At 45.7% G+C, this 22,074-nt stretch overlaps 1 protein-coding gene across 4 annotated transcripts in view; it reads right to left on the reverse strand.

The window, feature by feature from the left end:
* The window catches only part of NDFIP2 (Nedd4 family interacting protein 2), a 60,054-nt gene that overhangs the window by 29,305 nt on the left and 8,675 nt on the right, over positions 1 to 22,074 (reverse strand). Inside the window, exon 1 of one of the 4 annotated variants that reach the window (XM_083501373.1) lies at positions 4,823 to 5,154. The exons of 2 other annotated variants lie outside the window; for them this stretch is intronic. In XM_083501373.1, coding sequence (XP_083357499.1) covers positions 4,823 to 4,864 — 42 coding nt within the window. In that variant the 5' untranslated portion in view covers positions 4,865 to 5,154. Of the gene's footprint in view, positions 1 to 4,822; positions 5,155 to 22,074 lie in introns of those variants that run through there. One more of the 4 variants, XM_083501371.1, reaches the window with a different exon arrangement.

Consider the following 22,074-nt stretch of genomic DNA (forward strand, 5'->3'; position numbering starts at 1 on the left):
ATCCCAATATATAGGCCAAATATGGGAAGTGACTTGATTCAATCTGTATAGTCAGTTTCTGCTTGGGGGAGGAGGGGAATAGTTCTTTCTGAGCTTGATTTTCTGAAGAAGGGGTAAGTACAGATCTGCAGCAGTTTCCTCACTCAAACTATGCATATCTATGTGCACCCCAAAATACTCCTTACTTTCTCTTCCCAAAATATGCATGAAAGGGTATACTTTTTTTGTATATTGTGCATGAGCAATCAGATTTAAAACCACATCAGCATGTAACCTAAAATCGGAGGCATGGGGGAAGTCTTACAGTACATCATTTCATTAATGCCTATTAAAGTTTCATTTGCAAGCCAAGGGTTATGTTTTTCTGATTTACTTGCTTTAACGACTGGAACATATCCAATTATAAGCCTATTTCTTTGTTTCTTTTTTTTCTTTTAAATTGTTTTAACACCCTTAATTTCTACTTGCCATGAGCAATAACAAACAAGCAAAAGCAATAAGTGCAAAGGAGTTTGCTTTAAGGGCTGCTCCATGCCAAAATCGTCCATAATGTGATAAGCCAAGGAAGGAACAAGTTAAGTGCTATGTGGTTAGTTCCTTAAGTTCTGCAAGCAGCCAATCCTTAAAGGCACCTATGATGTAACTACAGCTGCCTCCAGCAGAATCAAGAAACCACCTACGGTTTCCCAGCACAAACAAATGCTATTATCTGCTTACAGAAAAGGTTCAGCAGGGGTGAAAGAAACATTCTAAGAAACATTGAGCTTTACACTCTTTCCATTCATAAAATGAGGCACAGGGTAAGAGATGCTCTGGTTCTAAATCTTGTATGTGCAAAGATCTGCTTTTAAGCATGTTTCAATGCACATTGTTTGAAGTACAGTTTGTATATAGTCACATTTCTTTGTATTCAAAGCAAAGAAAAATATAAATAAATAGCGAAGTCCAAAGCAACTTTTTGCCAAATACTTTTGTTTATAAATTTAAATCCAGCATTCTTACTCAGCAATTCTCAAAATGGTTTGCAAACCATAATAAAATCACAATGCCGGAATAACTTTTATTCCAAAATATGAGCTCTTTTACTATATTCAGATATATTCCTTATTTCAGGGCACAACATTTTATAGGGTGGAGCTTCAGAAAGTTGAGGCTCACTCATCCTAAATATAGGAAGCTGCTTTTTCAAGCTACACTGGCTCCTGGTGGAGTACAGGGTCAGATTTAAGGTGCTGCTTTTGACCTTTAAAGCCCTTCACGGCCTAGGACCCTCGTACCTACGGGACCGCCTCTCCTGGTATGCCCCACGGAGAGCCTCAAGGTCCATAAATAACAACATCCTAGTGGTCCCAGGCCCTAAGGAAGTTAGATTGGCTTCAACCAGAGCCAGGGCCTTTTCAACTCTGGCTCCGGCCTGGTGGAACGCTCTGCCTCATGAGACCAGGGCCCTACAGGATCTGATTTCTTTCCGCAGGGCCTGTAAGACAGAGTTGTTCTGCCTGGCCTTTGGCTTGGAGCCAATCTGATTCCCTCCCTCCCTCTCTTTCTTTTTTCTTTTCCTTCTCCTCCTGCGATGAGGCTACATTTTAATATTCCATTATTTTAATGTTGTATTTTATTTTTGTTTTAAAGTTGTAATCATTCATCTTGTTTTTATTATTGCTTGTAAGCCGCTCTGAGCCCGGCCTTGGCTGGGGAGGGCGGGGTATAAATAAAAAATTATTATTACGATTATAGTGAGCCCTTGCCACTGGACCATCTAGCTCAGTATTCTCTACATTGACTGGAAGCAGCTCTCCAGCGCTTCAGACAGGGGACATTTCCAGCCCTGCCTGGATATGCCAGGGATTAAACCTGGGATCTTCTGCATGCAACCCAAGTGCTCTACCACTAAGCTCCAGCCCTTCCCTACAGAGAGATGTAAGAATCCAAGGACTTGTACTAATACGGCATGTTAGTTTACAGATAAGGAGTGGTCATTAACATCTAGAATGAGGTGGGCTCTTTTTAATAGTCTACGTTTCTAGTAAAATGCTTACCCATCACTGAAAAACACCTTAATTATGTAAAAGCAGCAGCAAAGAATGGGTAACATCCAGTTTGGGGATATAGGTTTCACATCTTTTGTCCAATCTGGACCCAAGAGCATTCAAACTGACCCCAAAAAAGACATCCATGAGGTACTGGCAAAAAATTTGGGAGCATCATTGAAACAATGTAGAAAAAATCTGTTAATAATGGCAAGGAGCAAATCTCTTTTTTACTTCATTTTTAGATAAAATTGCTCATATAAGTTGAGAAATGACTGGCATTTGGCATACTATATGTACACCAACATTTTCCTCTCTCGGCTTGCTAGCTGACATCAAACATCTCTATTAAGATAGTATTCCTGGTATAAAACAACACTCCCCACCCCCACCGTATTTCAGTTCCTTCTATTTAGGGGGCAGTAGGTACCATCTTGAGAAAATAAAATAGGTGGGATTTGTTCCAAAGCCTCAGACCCTAATAAAAGTATTAGTTATGATGGCAGTCAATAATGAGTGGCTTTCACTGAAAAAAAAATATTTCAGAAATAGGTAGCAAAAATATGAAATATGAAGCAACAAAATGACAAAACTACATGATCATCCTCAATGTGAAATAAAAAGCAATTAGAGGAAAATTAAAGAGAACCTGATTCCATGAGAGTATGTTTTATTATGCCAGTATGTTGCCAATACATATTCCTTTCTTCGGACCACTTATCTCCATTACAAAATTCACTTTCAAATGCAATACAGAAATCCGAAAAAGCATTGTGCTTGGTCGTTTCTTCATTTAATAAGAGAAATTGTGCGCCTATGGACTCTTCAGTGTTACCAAGCAATATAGGTCTGGGTTGCCCCAGAGTGGTATAGGTATGGCATTAAGAATAAGAGCTGGAGCTGGAAACTGCATGTTGTTTTACAGGCTTCAAGGTTTTCATGGGTAATCAGTAGATTTCTTAACTGAAGCTTTGCCTGATTCATTGGTGTAGGCAGTGTTAGAAACTTGAGATATGAAAGCTAGGAGCTCAATGGCACCTTAAACCCAGGTTATGGGCGCCACAACGGAATATCTAGGTGCACTTTTTTTTAATAACAAGTATACAAAGCTGAAAAGGAATGAACGGCAGCTAAAATATTATGTTCATTTTTCACATGGTCTAGTCCTTCCCCTGCCCACCTCTTAATACTCTTAAGAGGCTGTCTTCTCCAGTCTTCATAGAGTAGCTGGAAGCGGGGAAGCAAAATAAGGTCACTCTACAGTTTTAATCTGAAATCTTATGTGCAGAGCTCAGAAACCGCTCGCGCTAAGGAAATTCCCTGTCGCAAAACGTGCCTCGAACAATGGGCGTTTCGAACGCTGGGGCCATTTTCATTGGCGGCACTTCGAAAGCAGCACACACGCTTGTTAGGGCGGACTCAAAACGAGGCACAGTGGTACCTCGGGTTAAGTACTTAATTCGTTCTGGAGGTCCGTTCTTAACCTGAAACTGTTCTTAACCTGAAGCACCACTTTAGCTAATGGGGCCTCCCGCTGCCGCCACGCTGCTGAAGCACAATTTCTGTTCTCATCCTGGAGCAAAGTTCTTAACGCGAGGAACTATTTCTGGGTTAGCGGAATCTGTAACCTGAAGCATATGTAACCTGAGGTACCACTGCACTACTGTATATTCAATGCTACTATAGCTGAACAGGAAGTGACAGCACTGAAGGCTGTCTGCGGTTGGCAAAAGTAAAGCATCATCACCTGCTTATTGAATCATAAAAGTTCCCTCTCGCTCCCTTCACCAACCGAGGGCGGGCAGGGAAAGGGCTTAAAGTAAAACTTTGGGTAGGAACCTTGGAAGAATGGCAGATGAAGGTGATGGACTACATGGAACTGGCAGAAATGACTGGCAGAATCCGAGACCAGGGAGAAGAGTCGGTGGAAGAAGATTGGAAAAAGTTCAAAGACTATTTACAGAAATATTGTAAAATTAATGAATGTTAGAAGGATGTTGGATAGAAACTAAGTGGTTTATAGCTGTAATGTTATAAGGGAATATGAGAAAACGGACTATTAATAGGTAAAAATCTAATGTTACAATATTTTAAGGGGCCTCCTGCTGCCGCCGTGCTGCTGGAGCATAATTTCTGTTCTTATCCTGAAGCAAAGTTCTTAACCTGAAGCACTATTTCTGGGTTAGCGGAGTCTGTAACCTGAAGCATATGTAACCTAAAGCGTATGTAACCCGAGGTACCACTGTGCCTTTATTATTTTTACGCCGCCCATCTGATTGCCTACAAAGACACAACAATACATTGTGTACTATTTCACATCGAGGGCGGTGTGTCATTTTGTCCTCGCGATTTGGAACATTTCCTCTTTTCGCTCCCTATTCCCAAAGCCCAGTATGTTTTGCTTTGTTTTGTTTTTTTTCGGCGAAAGCCACGGGCCGTCGAGTGGCGACCTCCCGTTTCTAACGCGGGCTGGACTAGATGACCCTCGGCGTCCCCTCGACAGGGGGCTCCGAAAAGCTTATCTGGGAGGCAGCCGAAGGGGAAGCGCAGAAGGGGAAAAGGGGGGGACCGTTAAGGACGACGAAGGAGGAGGCCTCACCCCAAGTGCGCTTTTCCTCAGTATTACAGAAAGCGGAGGCGCTTTCCGTTCGCCCCCGGAGGCCTGAGGGAATGGAGGGCTCCCCTCCTCAGCCTCGTCTCCCAAACTGGCCAGGGGAGGCCTCGAGTTGGCCTGCGGCCTACCCCAACCCCGCCCTGCCGACCCGCTGACAGGACCCCGCGGCGCCACTCACCACTTGGTACCGGCTGGCGGGCTGCTGCTGGTGGTGCTCCATCCCGGCGACGGAGGCCTCTTCGGGCCTTGACGCTCGGCTAGGTGCAGCGTCTCTCTAGCTCTCCCTTCTCTCTCTCTCTTTCCCTCCGCCTTCGTCGCTCTCGGGCCGGCTCCTCCCCTCGCGTCGAGGCCGCCCTCTCTCGGCTCGTCCCCCTCGGAGGCACGCGCGTGACGGGAGGAGGAGGAGGAGGCGGCGGGCTGAGGCGGCGTCGGCGGAGGCCTCGTTTCTCCGGCGCTCGCCCCGAAGCACCGCGGTAAAGGTGGCCCGGCTCCGTTTTCGCAAGACCCGCTTCTCCGAGAGGCTCTCCGAATGAAACCGGGCCCGCCCCCCCACCCTCACAAACGACGGGTCCGGATTTGTCCGGACCGCCCCGCCGATTTGCGCGGCCGCGTGTCCGGGGAATTCCGGGCGCGTGGCGCCAGTTTGAGGGAAGCAGTGCCGTGTTTACGTATAAGCTAAACAAGCTATAACTTAGCGCCCCTTCTCTCTTGGGAGCCCCCAAAAAATTTAAAGGGGAAAAAACCCTGGATGTGCATTTCCAAAATAAAAGATAAAAAAACAAATAAAATAAAACCTACATACAGCAACAGTGTTTTGTGTTGTGTAGGCTCCTATTTGTTATGTGCAAATAGCTTTAGATACCTATTAGGTCCATGAATAACTATATAGCACATATCCAACACACAAAAAACAGGGCAATTTGTTGTTGACAAAGAACAGCTGGGCATATAAAGGGCTCCATTACCTTCAGTAGCTTAGGGCCTCATCAAACTTTAATCCGGCCCTGGGGGGAGGCAAGGCTCTATACACGGATAGAGGAGCTGCATTTTTTTTTTTTTAACTGGGGGCGGCAGGGCTGCCTAAAATGAACTGTGGAGATGAGAAGGGACACAAGGGTCATCTAGTCAACCCCCCGTGTAATGCAACGATGCTTGGGAGTATTCAGAGCACATGACTAATAGGACAGAGCATCGCTCTAAGTAAGGCGTGGGAGACAACTCCTTCGGGGCCGAGGCTTGGGTGCAGCCAAGCCCCCCCCCAAAAAAAATTCAACCGAAATGGATACAAATTTGAGGTTCTGACCTCCCCCCCACACACAAAAGCCTATCTCCAATCAATTCAAATCAATACAAATCTGAGGTTCTGGCCCCCAACAAAAGCCTGCCCCCATCAATAGAAACAGTGGCGTAGCATGGGGGGTGCAGGGGGGGCCGGCCGCACCGGGCACAACATCTGGGGGTTAGGGTTAGGGGGCGCAAATCCACGGGTTAGGGGGCGCAAATTACTTGCCTTGCCTTGCCCCGGGTGCTGACAACCCACGCTACGCCACTGAATAGAAATCAATACAAATCTGAGGTTCCTCCCCCCCCACAAAAGCCTGCCCCCCAACAAATCAACACAAAGCTGAGGTTCTGCCCCACCAAACAAAAATCCTAGCTACGTCCTTTGGCCAAGGGGTCTTCGTGTAACTTATGTGAGGGGGCCACCCCCTGCCCCAAAGTTGCACTGTCATTCAAATGGTGTCCGTCCACCGCGTTGTTACCATCAGCAACATCGTAATCGTCAGTGCTGTTTTTCTAGGGAAAGAGGTGCCGGATCTCACCGTGAATACTTCCCTTGTACTCTTAGGATGGCAATGGAGCCCACCTGAGAGGTGCCAAAGGCTCGTTCACATGCATATCTTCAAACACGGTATATGCCATCATGATTCCACAATGCCCTTTGGCAACTGGCATAACTCAAATGGGTTAGGTTCAACTGCGGAAAATAAATGGGCACACATCAAGACATTTAAACTGTTTCCAAAACCAGTGAAGGGGCATTTCATTCTCTCCGGAGGCAGGCAACTCTAGCGTGAAGCTTCCTAATTGGAATTCATTAGCAGTTCTGATGCTATGGCGTGTGGTTAGCTCATTACCGAAAGCGTTTGTCTCTTTTTAGCTGTTTATTTGCACTATTGTTCTTGCTGTACCTGCTATAGTCTGTTGTGGCTTCTCCTCAGAAGTAGATCACACCCATGCTGACGGCATCTTGAACTCATTCCTTTAATTATTCCCACTTTTTCTGATTCACAGGCAGGACTGCTGTTGCTTATACAGCCAAAAACAACACCACACACTTCCACAAGAGTTGACGGCAATAGGCTTGGTGAAACCCTGAGGCTTGAAGCAGTAGAAAAAAATCTTTTGGTAAAAATCATTAAGGAAAGTTGATGAGGACAGGGCATGCTCAGGATTCATAGAATGCTTAATCACTCTTGTGGGGGGCGGGGAGAGATGGAAGAAGGAATGGAGTGGAATGTCCTTCCAGACTGGCGGAGTGAAATTATAAATTGTTCACTCTATGCTGCAACATTTTGTTGCAGGTCCCACTTGTTGGCTTCTGCATTCATTTGTGCTCTGCTCAAATTCAACTGTAATGCATCTAGTACTACCTCTTTCTTTGCTTGGCCTTGCTCTGTAAAAATACTTTTCCCTGCATCCTCTTTAATAAGGTCTCTCTCTCTCACACACACGCACACACACACACACAGTTGTTGTTTTGTTGTTGTTGTTTTGAGATGGTATTCTTCTTCTTCTTTGGCGATCGCTCGTAGCCGAGTAAGATTGTCTTCCATAAACACAGTCTTAACAGTGAGTCTGTCCGTGACTGTGGAGGCCAGTTCTGGATACACATATCCTTCCACAGTGGGGACATAGGTTTCTGGGCGGGAGTTCATCACGGTGTGGATTTGCCAAGTGTGCCTTCCTCTTAGCTTGTTTCTCCCTTTCGTCCTGAGTTTGAGCATCTTCAAAGTCCATGACACCTTTGGTAAAGGTTGTTCTCCAATTGGAGTGCTTGCAAGCCAGTGTTTCCCAGTTACCAGTGCTTATGGGGTTTCTTTTTAAAAAAATTTGCTTTGAGAATATCTTTAAGCCTCTTTTGTTGTCCACTGGTATTTCGCTTTCCATTCTTAAGTTGGGAATAGAGTAGTTGCTTTGGAAGATGATAATCAGGCATCCGCACAACATGACCAGTCCAACGAAGTTGATGTTGAAGAATCATTGCTTTGACACTGGTGATCTTTGCTTCTTCCAGAACACTGACATTAATTTGCCTGTCTTCCCAAGTGATGTATAAAAATTTTCAGAGACACCACTGATGGAATTTTTCAAGGAGTTGGAGATGACATTTATAAATGGACCATGTTTCACAAGCATAAAGTAAAGTAGGTGGTACAATAGCTTCGTATGCAAGCATTTTGTTTTCCCTGCAAACGTCCTGGTCCTCAAACACTGCACTTCACTCAGAAGAAAGCTGCGCTCGCAGAGCTCAAGCGATGTTGGATTTCAGCATCAATGTCAGCTCTTGTGGAAATATAACTGCTCAGGTAGGAAAAGGGATTGACACTTTCTAACGTTTCACCATTGAGGTGGATTTATAGCGTTGCAAAGGGGTTGTTTTGTATTCACCAGTAATAATAATAATAATAATAATAATAATAATAATTTATTATTTATACCCCGCCCATCTGGCTGAGTTTCCCCAGCCACTCTGGGCGGCTCCCAATCAGTGTTAAAAACAGTACAGCGTTACATATTAAAAACTTCCCTGAACAGGGCTGCCTTAAGATGTCTTCTGAATGTCAGGTAATTATTTATCTCTTTGACATCTGATGGGAGGGCGTTCCACAGGGCGGGCGCCACTACCGAGAAGGCCCTCTGTCTGGTTCCCTGTAGCCTCACTTCTCGCAATGAGGGAACCGCCAGAAGGCCCTCGGCGCTGGATCTCAGTGTCCGGGCTGAACGATGGGGGTGGAGACGCTCCTTCAGGTATACAGGACCGAGGCAGTATAGAGAACCAGCACGTCTTTTTATGCTGCTGCTTCTGGCAGCCATTGTTTGCTGGCATCCACAGCACTTTTATCAAGATATGAATACCAGCACCCTTTTTCCCCCACCAAAAAGATACCCACCCACCCCACTTTGATGCCCAAAACATGTATTTGATGGTTGGCTCTGATTCCCAGAATCTCATGTGTTATGTACTGAGTTGAATAGGATCCAAACTGAAGTAGTCTGATTGGTCCTAGAACAATAGGATCCAAATTGCAGCAGTCTGATTGGTCCTAGAACAATAGGATTCAGAATGCAGCAGTCTGATTGGTCCTAGAACAATGCAGCAGTATGATTGGTTGGCAGGAACCACCCAATCATGCTCCAGATATAAGTGAATCCACAACCTGATTGGCTTACAGTAGAATTCCAGAATTAGCCAATCATGTGCAGCCCATTGTGTAAATAATGTATATAAAGCAGATACTTTGAGGGGACATTCATTCATTCCTCCTCACCACTATGAGCTGAATGAAGAGCATGAAATCACTTTGCGACTCTGAGTATATATCATCATGTCACTATGAATCTGTTGGAATTGAATAAATTTATGACTTTTTGTTGTTCTTGCTGCAACAGAGTAACATAATGTTTGAATCGCAATTCTTCAGCTAGGAAAAATAATCTGGATACTGATACCTGAACATGACACTAATGGCTTTGCAGATAGTATTAACTTTTTATCAGTTTCTGTCACTTTTATTACTCTAAGCAGGAACTGTGGCAAGTACTCACAAAATAGGAGCAATGGAGTTACTCTCATGCTTAGGACGAACACAACTATTTACTAAAAGGTTCAACATGGGCAGTCTCATAAATTTAATAGTTTCATGAAATATGGAACTGCAATGTGAGTCATTATTAAGCTATCTGAGTTATCATTAATAAATGTATTTCCTTACAATGGCTTCATACTTGGAGGAGATAATCCTTTGCATTTAACAATATTTCACATGTATTCTTTTAGTATTGCGGACAACAACCGTTTAAGGTTGGCTGATATTATGATCCCCCATATTGCAGATGTGGATTGAAACTAGCTTGCCTGAGGCCACCCAACGAATTAATGGTTTTGATGATATTTGATTGGGGTACTCTACTTTCCAGTCCAAGAGTCAATGCAGGCATTATTCAAGTAAGCTTGTCCATGCAAACAACTGTTCATGCAAGTGGTCTGCTTGAAGGAGTAGTTTAATGTTGAAGGACAAGACTCACAGACAGTTATGTCTCTTTGGCCATGGGTCAAGGTTGCAATCATGGGAAAGTATGCAGCAACATCTGCAACTTATCTTAGTTACCTTGGCATTCCAGCTTTAAAGATAAAAGTTGGCATCATAAACCCAAGTAAATCTGTTTTTGCAAAATATAAACATACACCATGCACAACTGATTACTAGGATCTTGTTATATAGATATAAAACTCTTAGGTTTTAGGAGCTGGAGTTTTTTAGGAGTTTTAGGAGCTGGACAACATGTTGAGGCAATTACAGAACTTTATATGGGATCCTGGTCACTAAAATCCCATTTTTGGACATGCTCTAAGACAGACACAAGGAAAACTGTAGTCCTCTAGCTCCCATCATACCCTGACAGCATTGTCAGTGATCAAGGATGATGGGAGCTTCTGTCTAACAGGACTGCAATTTCCTCTTCCACGCCCTACAGCCATGGGGGTATACCCTCCAACATTTCTCCGATGAAAATAGGGACACCCTATTCCATAACGACAACAACAATTTTATTATTTATTCCCCATCCATCTGACTGGGTTGCCCCAGCCACTCTGGATGGCTTCCAACTTATATAAAAACATAATAAGCATCCTTTCCTATACAGGGCTGCCTTCAGATGGTTCAGGGGTCAAATAACTCCAAACCCTCCAACATTTCTCCGATGAAAATAGGAATATCCTAAGGGAAAGTGGGGCATTCTGGGATCAAATCAGAAACTTCTGTGAATCCAGGACTGTCCCTGGAAAATAGGGACACTTGGAGGGGCTGGGGGGGCTGTAAGAGCAGAGTAAGGCTTGTGACTGCTGCATGAATTCTTCCGAAAGCCTGCTGGTTAGACTTGTCGCTTCCCTCATTCCTACTGCCTCTGCTAACAGACCCAGAAACATTAACGTTTATGATTGTTAGTTCTTTACATTTAGACATTTCCCTCCCATGTTACAAGGACTTTACCCTCCCCATATCACACTTTGCAGGAGTTATTTGTTACACCTCTATAAGGTGAAAAAAGTATCATAGCAACAGAGGCCTTTATTCATTCAGGCAGCTACCCCATTTATAAGTGCCTATACATGGTAGGAGGTAATGGGAAATTAAGTTAGGTCCCCTTTAACAGAAAAGTTCTCTTGCTACCCTCTCCTCTGTCCTGCACATTTGCTTCATTCAAGGCCACCACCAAGCACATTCATTTAGTTATTACTTATAAGCGTAGGCACCGCTATTGTCTCTGGTTGGTCGTGACCATGCTAAGATGCTGGCCTTGGCGATACCTGAGTCAGAACACTCGAGGTAAATAATACAGATTGGCAAGGTTTTGGGGGTAGAGGAAAATAATCTCTGTTGTGGTGGAGAATGGCAATGACATCACAATACCCCTTCAATTTAGGCCCAATACTTAAAATGCTATGTTTGAAGTGCTCACTTTTCAATATATACTTGCTAAGTATTATCCAGAGGCAATCCTATTGTTTTGGATATAGAAACGCATAGGAAAAAAGCTGTATACGTTCTAAGGGACATTTGTGAGAAAGTTGCCATCACACGTGTCCTCTAAGTTGCTAACTGACTCAGTTAATTTAAAAAAGACCAGTAAAGTTTGTTTGGATTGGGTTGGCACCACGCACACAGCCCTAAATCTGCCCTGATCTGGTTCCTCTCCCTCTGTTCCACGTGCAGAAGGCACATGGAAGTAAGCTGAATCTTACCTCAACACTGGCAATGGGATACTGTTTGAAATATACTCGGAGTCGAGTGTGGATTTCATGCTCTTTAATCAGCTCATATTAGTGAGGAATGGAAGTTCCCCCGAAATGTCTGCTTTATATACATTATTTACACAATGGGCCCCACGTGATTGGCTAGTTCCGGGATTCTCCTGTAGGCCAATCAGGTTGCGGATTCACTTCCACCTGGAGTTGGATTGGGTGGCTCCTGTGGATCAATCAGACTGCTGCATTCTGGATCCTATTGTTCTAGGACCAATCAGACTGCTGCATTCTGAATCCTACTGTTCTAGGACCAATCAGACTGCGGCAATTTGGATCCTATTCAATTCAGTACTTAACACTGTTCTTCTGAATACCAGCCGCTGTCTACCACAGGAGGGGAGAGTGCAGTTGCCAAAGGAATGCAGCTCCAACTTGTATCACATAAGCCAAGGCACATCAGTACATGCATCCTGACTGCTGAACTGCATGGCTCAGGACGGTTGCCTCTCTAGCTTAGGGTTACCAGACGTCCCCGGTTCCCGGGGACAGTCCCTGGATTTGCAAATCTGTCCCCAGACAAATTCCGTCCCCGGAATGTCCCCAGATTTGCAAATCTGTTCCCGGGAAATGTGGCAGCGGCAGCCTCAGCAGCGTGGAGCCAGCCTGGTAGTGCAGTTGGCTCTGGCTGGCTTCAGGAGCTGCTTGCTGCCATGGCGCCCGCCATTTTTCCTCGCCGGAAGTCCCCATATGATGTGTTATGCACAAGACACATCCAGGGGCGCCGACTTATAAAAAATATTGGGGGGGCCCATACCGGGGTCCTGCCGCTGGTTCGCTCGGGTAGCCGGGAGAACGCAGTTCGAGGTGGTGGTGTTGGGGAGAGATCCTCGCTCAGGGCGCCACGAGACTTGGCGGCCGGCGGCCTATCTGGGGGGTTTTGGAGCGTATTTCGGCAGAGCGATTGGGGAGGAGGGGGCTTGTTGCCGGATTCTTCAGCTGGGCCGGAGATCCGCTGCTGGGGGGTCCCTGGGCCGAGTTGTGAGCACGGCCTGCTGAAGGGAGATCCAGCCGATTGCGCGATGGGGACGGCCGGGGCTCTCCGGCTAGGGCGTGCGGCTGGCTGGCTGGCTGGCGAGGGAGCAGGTGGGGAGGAGGCGGGGGTCTCTTGCAATAAAAAGATCCCAAGATCCTGTGGAATGGCATGGAGGGAAAGAGTCGAGGCTTGCACCACAAGAGCCGCGGCCTGGACGCGAGGGGCGAAGGGGAAAGGCATTGGCCTCTGGCTGCTCCGAACTAACTCCCTAGTGGTCTAGGACCTCTTCCTCCCGGGTAACCGGCGGAGGGAGCCAGTTTGGGCGCGGGGTGGGTGCTTCGCTCCGCTTCACGCCCGATCGGACCAACCCCAAGCTTTCGAGGAAGGACGGCTCAGTCGTCAAACTCCAGAGCACCAAAGACTGGGAAGGATTCCTCCAAAAATGGAGTCCTCGAGTGGCAGCGCACTGCTCCCTAAGAGAGTGACCCTGAGCCCCCTACAAAGCAAGTGGGGAATGAAACGGATCTTCTTGCGAGCGAGAGCAGTTTCAGGCCCACCCCAACCTCCGCTCTCCTCAGCAGCATTAGATCAACCGCCCATGTTTCTACGAGTGGTACTGCTTTGCTTTGCTTTGTTTTTAAAGTAACCGCGGCGGCGGCGCTCTGCTGGAGGGGCGCCCGAGATTATTGGGGGGGCAGAGCCCCCCAAATGAATTTTTGAGGGGGCTCGGGCCCCCTCAGGCCCCATGGAGTCGGCGCCTATGGACACATCATATGGGGACTTCAGGGAGGCAAATTGGCGGGCGCCACAGCAGCGAGCGGCACTGCAGAAGGGGAACCGGGGACGTCCGGTGGTACAGATCTCATGCCCCCTTCCCCCTTTGTTCTGACTGATCGGGGGAGGCTCGGGAGTTGTGGGTGGGCGGCCGTTGCCCAGTTTTTTAAAAACTCTGTGCATTTATGTTTCACAGGGTGCAAAATAGGGGCTTTGCAGCTTTATACAATATGCATGTGTGCTTGGGCCCAGGGTCTTTCACCTCACCATCCCCACTACTGACTCCCTGTTGCTACTCAGCTTCCAAAAAAAAAAAAAAAAGGTCCCCAGATTCATTGAAAAAAATCTGGTAACCATACTCTAGCTCCGAATAGTATTGTCTGCGACATATGAAGAGGAAGCTGGCTATTAAGTGGGAGGCAGCTAGCTAGCTAGCCAGCTAGGCCAGGCCACTAGCAAGCGAGCACGGTCACCAGTGGGTTACTAGCTAAGGTGGATGGTGATGACTGGAGGGTATGGGGCTGACCCTAGCCGCTCGCTGCATCACAGCCACCTCACTCTGGCAGGAACAAAAAGGAAGCCACCATATACTGAATCAGACCTTGGGTCCATCTAGCCTAGTACTGGCTACAGGAATTGAGATTCCTATCTGGCGATTCCGGGGATTGAGCCTGGTGCCAAGATTGCAAGTTCAATCCCTGTATGGGACAGCTGCATCTTTCTGCACTGCTGGGGGGGGGGGTGGACTAGTTGATCCTCAGGGTCCCTTCCAACTCTCTGATTGTATGATCTTCTGCTCTACCACTGGGTTCCCCTTGGACTGGCCCTGGAGCATTCATCAATCTATGTGCCAGAAGCATCACTGTAAATAACAAGCCTATGTTGAGTTTTACACATATCATCCAGTCCCGGATTTATGTATACGCTAGACAGGCTATAGCTTAGGGCAGGGGTAGGCAACCAGTTCTGGGCACCACAATTCAAGAAGGACACTGACAAACTGGAACGTGTCCAGAGGAGGGCAACCAAAATGGTCAGAGGCCTGGAAACGATGCCTTATGAGGAACGGCTAAGGGAGCTGGGCATGTTTAGCCTGGAGAAGAGGAGGTTAAGGGGTGATATGATAGCCATGTTCAAATATATAAAAGGATGTCAGGAGGGAGAAAGGTTGTTTTCTGCTGCTCCAGAGAAGCGGACACGGAGCAATGGATCCAAACTACAAGAAAGAAGATTCCACCTAAACATTAGGAAGAACTTCCTGAGAGTAAGAGCTGTTTGACAGTGGAATTTGCTGCCAAGGAGTGTGGTGGAGTCTCCTTCTTTGGAGGTCTTTAAGCAGAGGCTTGACAACCATATGTCAGGAGTGCTCTGATGGTGTTTCCTGCTTGGCAGGGGGTTGGACTCGATGGCCCTTGTGGTCTCTTCCAACTCTATGATTCTATGAACCTAAGGCCCGGGGGCTGGATGTGGCCCAATCGCCTTCTCAATCCGGCCCATGGACAGTCCAGGAATCAACGTGTTTTTACATGAGTAGAATGTGTCCTTTTATTTAAAACACATCTCTGGGTTATTTGTGGGGCATAGGAATTCATTCATTTCTTTTTTCAAAATATAGTCCAGCCCACCACATGGTCTGAGGGATGGTGAACTGGCCCACGGCTGAAAAAGGTTGCTGACCCCTGGGCTTAGGGCCCCACTCCTTTGGGCACCACCAAAAATTTCACTGTTAATATACTTCTTCTGAATTGTATTTCAGTTCAACAATTACTTCGATAAAATACATTTTGGTTATGTGCAAATGGCTTTAGATACCTATTAGGTCCATAAGGTATCATATAGCATATATTCAACACAAAAGACAAAGACAATTTGTTGTGGTTCGAGAACCCGACCCCCGCGATGCGAAATGAATACACAAGGACACATGATATAAGGTTAATGGGCATGGAAAGGCCACAACTTTATTGATTACAGCAGTGAAAAGGTATTGGCTTAGGCATTGGATCTCAAAAACAAGTGGGTTTATTCACCAGTAGGTGGAGCCTGTTGATGCTAATCCAACTATAGGCTCCCCCCTGATGTCACCGAGGGTCGTGCTATGGCCTCCCGCCAGGCAGGCATCGGACAGAACACACGACCGCCAGATTCCTTTAACGGAATACCCAAAAATTGAAGGCATAGGCGATGGCCACACCTAGCCCTTCGACACACCACAACACATTATTCCAATGCCTAACCTACCCACCAATACCACAAAAGTTGTGACGATTGCTACGAGGTAGGTGAAAAACCAAAAAGCCTAATGCCAAATGGAAAAACTCCTACCAGGCCCCCCGGGCAACCAGGGCAACCAACCTAAGGTCCATAGCAAGGCCAATAACCTAAGCCCTAACTCTAAGGGAGTGGAGGGTGGGTGACTCGCGACGAGACGATGGCGAAGAATGAGGCCGGGGAGAGGCTGGCGCCGCAGCAAAAGGCTGCTGGACACGCCCCCTCCGAGGCACCTGGTTGGCTGCCTCCCGAGGGGCGTGGGTGCCAGCCAGGAGAGGTGGAGGCAGGGGGCTTCGCCCCCTGCTAGGGGCGGTGCTCGGGCTCCCATCCACAACCACTCCCCTGTCTTCCAGGGAGGAGAGTCTTTGCTGACAAAGGACAGCTGGACATATAAAGGGCCCCAATACCTTCAGTATCTTAGGGCCTCATCAAACCTAAATCCAGCCCTGATAGCAACACCACCAACAATGAGGCATGCTTACTCATGTAAGTGCTCCTCATTACTGACTGCACACTCAATGTGATGCCACAACTCTTGGGTTGGGGCAACTGGCTAAAAGGTTTTAAAATGTTTTATACGGTTCTAATTTTGGTTCCTCTGTTTTGTTTTTGTCGGTTTGATGCTGATTTAATGTTTAGTTGGGAATGGCGGTTATTTTAATTTGGGTATAACTGTAGACTCTTTATTATTGCTCTTATTGTTACGATTATTGTTACTATTGGTTTCTATTGATTTATTGGTTTGTTTGCTGCTCTTTTAGGATGTTTTGTTTTTTATTGTTTGATGCTTTGCTGTGTTTTTATATATGTTGTAAGCCGCCCAGAGTGGCTGGGGAAACCCAGCAACATAAGCGGGATATAAATTTTAAAAATATCATCATCATCATTATGGCATGGATAAATGTAGCTACTAAACCTTACAGTGAGAGTTGGGATAACATAACCACCTCTTTGGGTTTGTTGCCAGGATTCTCTGGGCTCTCTGAACATCAGCTCTCCAATAATAGATGTTACAAGAGACCTGCTTGAGCTCCATGTACCCAAGCAATTGTTAAAATTTCCTTGACAGACAAGCTATAAGCGTCTGATGAGCAAAACCATATCCTGAAACACAACCCGAGAAGGCCCACAGTATATCATCAGATAGGTAAGGAAGGAAGCCTCCAAACTGGCATCCTGCCCCTCTCATCTCTAAGTAATGGACAAGCCAGCTGGGCTTGCACTAGGCTTTAAAAAGAAGAAGTAATAGTCTGCTAGAAACACAGTTGTTTTTAAAAGCATTGCTTATTTTTAATAGGAATACTTGCAGGAAACCTCAGGTAGCAGTTCTGTCCTAAAAGAGGCATGCTTCATTCTCTTACACATAGGAGTGAATGGTCTGTCTAAAGGCTACATGCTGGGAATAATTGGTTTGGAATCGCCCAAGAAAGATGTTAGCTTGTTTTTGTATGCCACAACTGCAGCAAGAATTTTGTTAGTCAAAAATTGGAAACTACAAGAAATGCCTACAGTGGAGAAATGGCAGATGAAGATGATGGACTTTCTGGAGCTGGCCGACCTGACTGGAAGAATCTGTGAACAGAAAGAGGAGGAACACCAAGAAGAATGAATGAAATTTAAGGGTTATGTAGTTAAATATGCTAAGATTACATAAGTAGAATTATTTGTAAGTACCAAATTGGCCTAGGAGTTCAATATGTTAAATTGTATAACATTATGGATAAAGGATAATATGAAAAGAAAGAAAGATGTTAATTGACTAAGTTTATCTCATTTGAAAGAAGTATTAGAAAACTGCTACAATGACTTATATGGAAACTCAGCTAGGAGGATTTGAGGAAGTCACCCAACAATGATAACAAAATTGGGATTTTAACAGTTAGTGTCAGGGAACTGCCATCGGCTCAGGGGTGAGAAGGGAAAAGGCGGGTGGATTACAGAGAGCCCCCAAAGATCGTGGGAAGCAGCACTTCCTCAGGGGAGTAAGGAAGCCACGCCTCTAGTGGGGAGGAGATGCAGGGCTCGGAGGATGAAAGGCGTGTCAGGAAAAAGCACCAAGGCAAAAGCCAGCTCCAGATGGCTGGAATGCAAAACAGGATGTTATGTTTTGCAGATGTACTGTTGGAGAAAAGGTGGAGCCTATTCTCTGTACTGAGCACCGGATGTTAGCTCAGTGTGTCATCTGACCTGTGCTGGAAGTACAGGGGAGGAGTTCGAGTCTCTTCTGATGGAGTCTGAAGGGAACAGTCGCATTTCTATGTACTGCTGAGTGACAGGAATAAAACATGTAAAAAGGACTCCTGTCTGTCTCATTTCCCCTCCCTGGGGGAATGCAGGGAGGGAGAGAAGAAGAGGAAAGCAGAGGGTGTGTTCTTTCTCACGTCTAATGAGAAGAATCGCCGGGTTTGTTTACCTAGCCTGCCGGCAGTTGCAGACGGAAGGTAAACACAGTATCTCGTTCAATTGCCTCGGGGGAGGCCAGGTACCTCTGACTGTGAGCGAAGATACTAACAAGGCGGTGCCAGGACACCTTTCCTGAGCAAAGCGGGGAGGAGGGAGGTCCCCCTTTACCCAAGCCTTCCTTGCGCAGTAGGCTTCCATGCAGAGAGGGGAGGCGCAGACTGGGGGTCAATAAACTAATCTGCTGGGGAAGATTTAAAGACTGTCCACTCTCAGATTCTGCCAGTGAATGAGCAAGACATGGAATAGAGGCGCTCTGCGTTGTCAAGGTTTTTTTAGCACCAATAAGCAAGCTTTAGAACAGACTAGTGAGGCATCTTGCCTGATTGCTCTCGAGCAACCACCTGATACCCTTAACAGTTAGGATAAATGTTTGTTTGTTTGTTTGTTTGTTTTATATTGTAATCTTTTTCTTTTATGTTTGTTATAAATTTGGAAAATTAATTTTAAAAAATTGGAAAAAAGGCTACATGCCGAGCCAAGGGGTGAGGCAAAGGGTTCCCGAAGTGGAGGTGTTGAGCAGTCCCCTGCAGCACCATCAATCCCTACCCCTACAATCTGTCTCCACGGAGCTTTCTCCTTCTTTCTTTCTTCTGGTCAGCCTCCAAGAGCAAATTGAACCTTGCTGGATGACAAGGGTTAGGGGATAGGATGGGCACCAAGAGGAAATGTCAGGAGCAGAGGAAGGGCTTGTCACCCTCCAGCTGTGCATCCTACTAAATCGCACCCCTTCTTTCTGCTTTGGATGAGAATGGATCAGTCCCATGTCCAGTATTTAAGTTCTGCTGCCGACATGACATGCAGTTTCGACCTTGGATGATGCTTGCAGTGAAAGCATAGGATCACCATATATCCCGGAAAATTCTGGTGATGTCCTGGGAGCAGAGGCTAACATGGCCACTCGGAGGAATTTTTAAAATTTCATACTAAATGTCCAGGATTTTGTTTGTTCCTTGGTGGAAGCAGAAACATCTGCTGATTGCCAAAAGAAAGCTCAACAACTTTTTGGACGATTGTCCCAAAAAACCTCTGGAGTTTTTACTTCTTGAAATATGGCAACCCTAGAATTGCACAACAAAAATAAACAGATGCATAGGTTTTTCTACACTGACTTAGCCAAGGACGTAACAGGGGTGAAAATTCACACAATAAACCAAAGCAGAAACTTCTGCCTTTGCCTGCTTACTCATAGTCATAAGCAAGTGACTTCAATGTAACTTACTCCTAAGCAAGGATGGCTCCCTTTCTTTAAATTAATGACTACAAAGAAATAACAGCCAATCCGTCGGTCAACTATTATGTTAATTGCATTAAATGAGAAGTGTGGTTCTCAATAGCTAAATGGGCATGCCAGGAATATAGCGAAACTTCTCCTGCAAGTAAACATTGCATCCATAAGTTGCATATTTGTTTAAAAAGACTTGTTTTGAAAGATCAACATGATGAGCAGAACTTGAAAACCCCGAAAACCCGACACAGGTTGCTTTCAAACTGGAAGCCTGATATAACACTTGAGCCTAAACAGTGCTTAAGGAAAGAATATCCACTCCCAAGTGTACCCACACTAGGATTACATGAAAGGGCAAATCGAACACCCTCAGATCTAGCAGAGCTCTTTGGTTGACAGCAGACAGCTGGGTAGGCATCTGATTACCAGTCAAATCTGTCTTCGAAGCCCACACAGGCTGTTTTCACCTAAACTGAAAAAGAGGAGTCTTTCAGCTCCACAATCAATGACAGTTTCCACTAAGGTTAAGCTGAAACGGAGTGGGCATTAAGGGGACGTGGGGTGTGTGAAAAGGAAAGCTGTAAAAATGGGTGTTTCTTCAACCCGCCAAGATAAAAGTGATGTGCCCACTGTCTTGGGTGGAGTGGCTTGGAAGCCGTCTTTTCCAAACTTATCGAATTATCCCTGGATTGGGGAAATCCAAATTTACTGGGGGGAACAAGCAGGATAGCTGCTGTTGGAGTGAGACGTCATGCGGACAACACCACATTAATAGGAATGCAAACAGCATCGAAAGCACATCAAATGTAGGCGTGGACAAGCCCCATTTTTTACTTCTGTGCAAGCAACAATATCTTAGGAGGACTACATTATAGGTCTACTTCTGTGCAAAATTGTGCAGTGAAAAGTGCACCTGGGGTGTAGTTTTACCCAGAAAAATCTGGGTTAGGGTTAATGTTTTGTTTGTTGATGTTTGTCACCATGTTAGCCCCAAACAGAAGGTTTTGTGCTCTTTGTACACTGTGCCTTGTTTACAGTACACACACAGTTCCTTCTCTTGTGATGAGTGACGGACGTCTTGCATCTGTTTTGAAACTGATTGTGCCAAATCTGCACATACCTGGCTGCTAGTCCCCTTCATCCCATACATTTACTGTGGGAATAGGGGAGGGGATAGACCGAGAGATTCAGAAGAATGTGGTGACAATCAAAGTCGGGTGGGGGTGAGAGATAATTTTGAAAAGAAGCCTCTTTGGTGGAAATTTTCAGGAACAGTGAAACATGCAGACTGAGATTAAAGAATATGCAGTCCAAACCTCAGAGAAAGATGGAAGAAAACTCATGAGATGAAACCCAGGATGAAAGAAATTTCAGTACCAAATGCCCTTTGCTAACAAGTCATTTTGTAGCCAGGTTGATATGCCTCTGTTGTGGGGTACTATTGTTGATGCTGAAAAAGGAAAACCCAAATGGCATTACACTGTAATTCAGGGCGTGATAGATGCTGATTGCACAATGGAAAATCAGCATGTGTTGGCATGTCCTATAAGAAACGAAAGGCAGCCAAAATGAAATCTTCCTTATTGTGTCTAACTTGTTAATCGAGAAGCATAATTATTGCTTTGAGTGGGAGGTCTTAGGTTCAGTACCCAAACCACTGTCCAAAGCAAGGGTTGCCAACTTGGCAACCTGTCCACTGGTATTGCTGGACAGGTGTCCCAGACTGAGCTTTCATTTTTTAAAAGTGAGGAGGGGGAGAAACAAGCCTTTAGCCAACCCCCCCCCCCTGAAAGTTATGGAGCAAAAGGTGCAGGTCCACTCTAAGTGATTTCTGTGAAATGAGAATGAGTGTGTTGTGGCCACAACCTTGCATATTTTTGCTAGTGCTGAGGAATGCTCCCTGTTGCGATTAGACACCGACAGCATCAGTGTGTGTGAAATCAATACCTTTTGATCTCCACATTCAGGGCCAGTAGGGTATAGCTGACACCCCATTTAAGGTGGTCTAAAGTGGCTGTCTCTCTAACGTTATGCCATGGTCCTTGTGGCAGCCAATTTGTGTTGTGCCATGTTGCCCCCTCACCAGTGTGGTGTAGTGGTTAAGAGCGGTAGTCTCGTAATCTGGGGAACCGGGTTCGCGTCTCCGCTCCTCCGCATGCAGCTGCTGGGTGACCTTGGGCCAGTCACACTTCTTTGAAGTCTCTCAGCCCCACTCACCTCACTGAGTGTTTGTTGTGGGGGAGGAAGGGAAAGGAGAATGTTAGCCGCTTTGAGACTCCTTAAAGGGAGTGAAAGGCGGGATATCAAATCCAAACTCTTCTTCTTCTTCTTCTACCATTGCATCTATTTTGCGGTCACAACATTATGATGGAAGATTGGGAAAAATTATGGAAAACTGATTTAAAATTTACAGATTGTTCCCTATTGAAGGAGAACTACGTGAAGATGATGTATAGATGGTACACAACACCAGCGCAGTTAGGGGAAATGTACAAAACTAGTTCAAATATATGTTGAAAGTGTAAAGAAAAGGAAGGGATATTTTATCATATGTGGTGGGATTGCAATGTAATTTAAAAATTTTGGGAAATGATATTCAATGAATTGAAGAAAATGTTTCATATAACATTT

This window comes from Podarcis liolepis, assembly GCF_965112155.1.
Source record: "Podarcis liolepis genome assembly, chromosome: 4".
In the NCBI taxonomy this organism is placed as follows: Eukaryota; Metazoa; Chordata; class Lepidosauria; order Squamata; family Lacertidae; genus Podarcis; species Podarcis liolepis.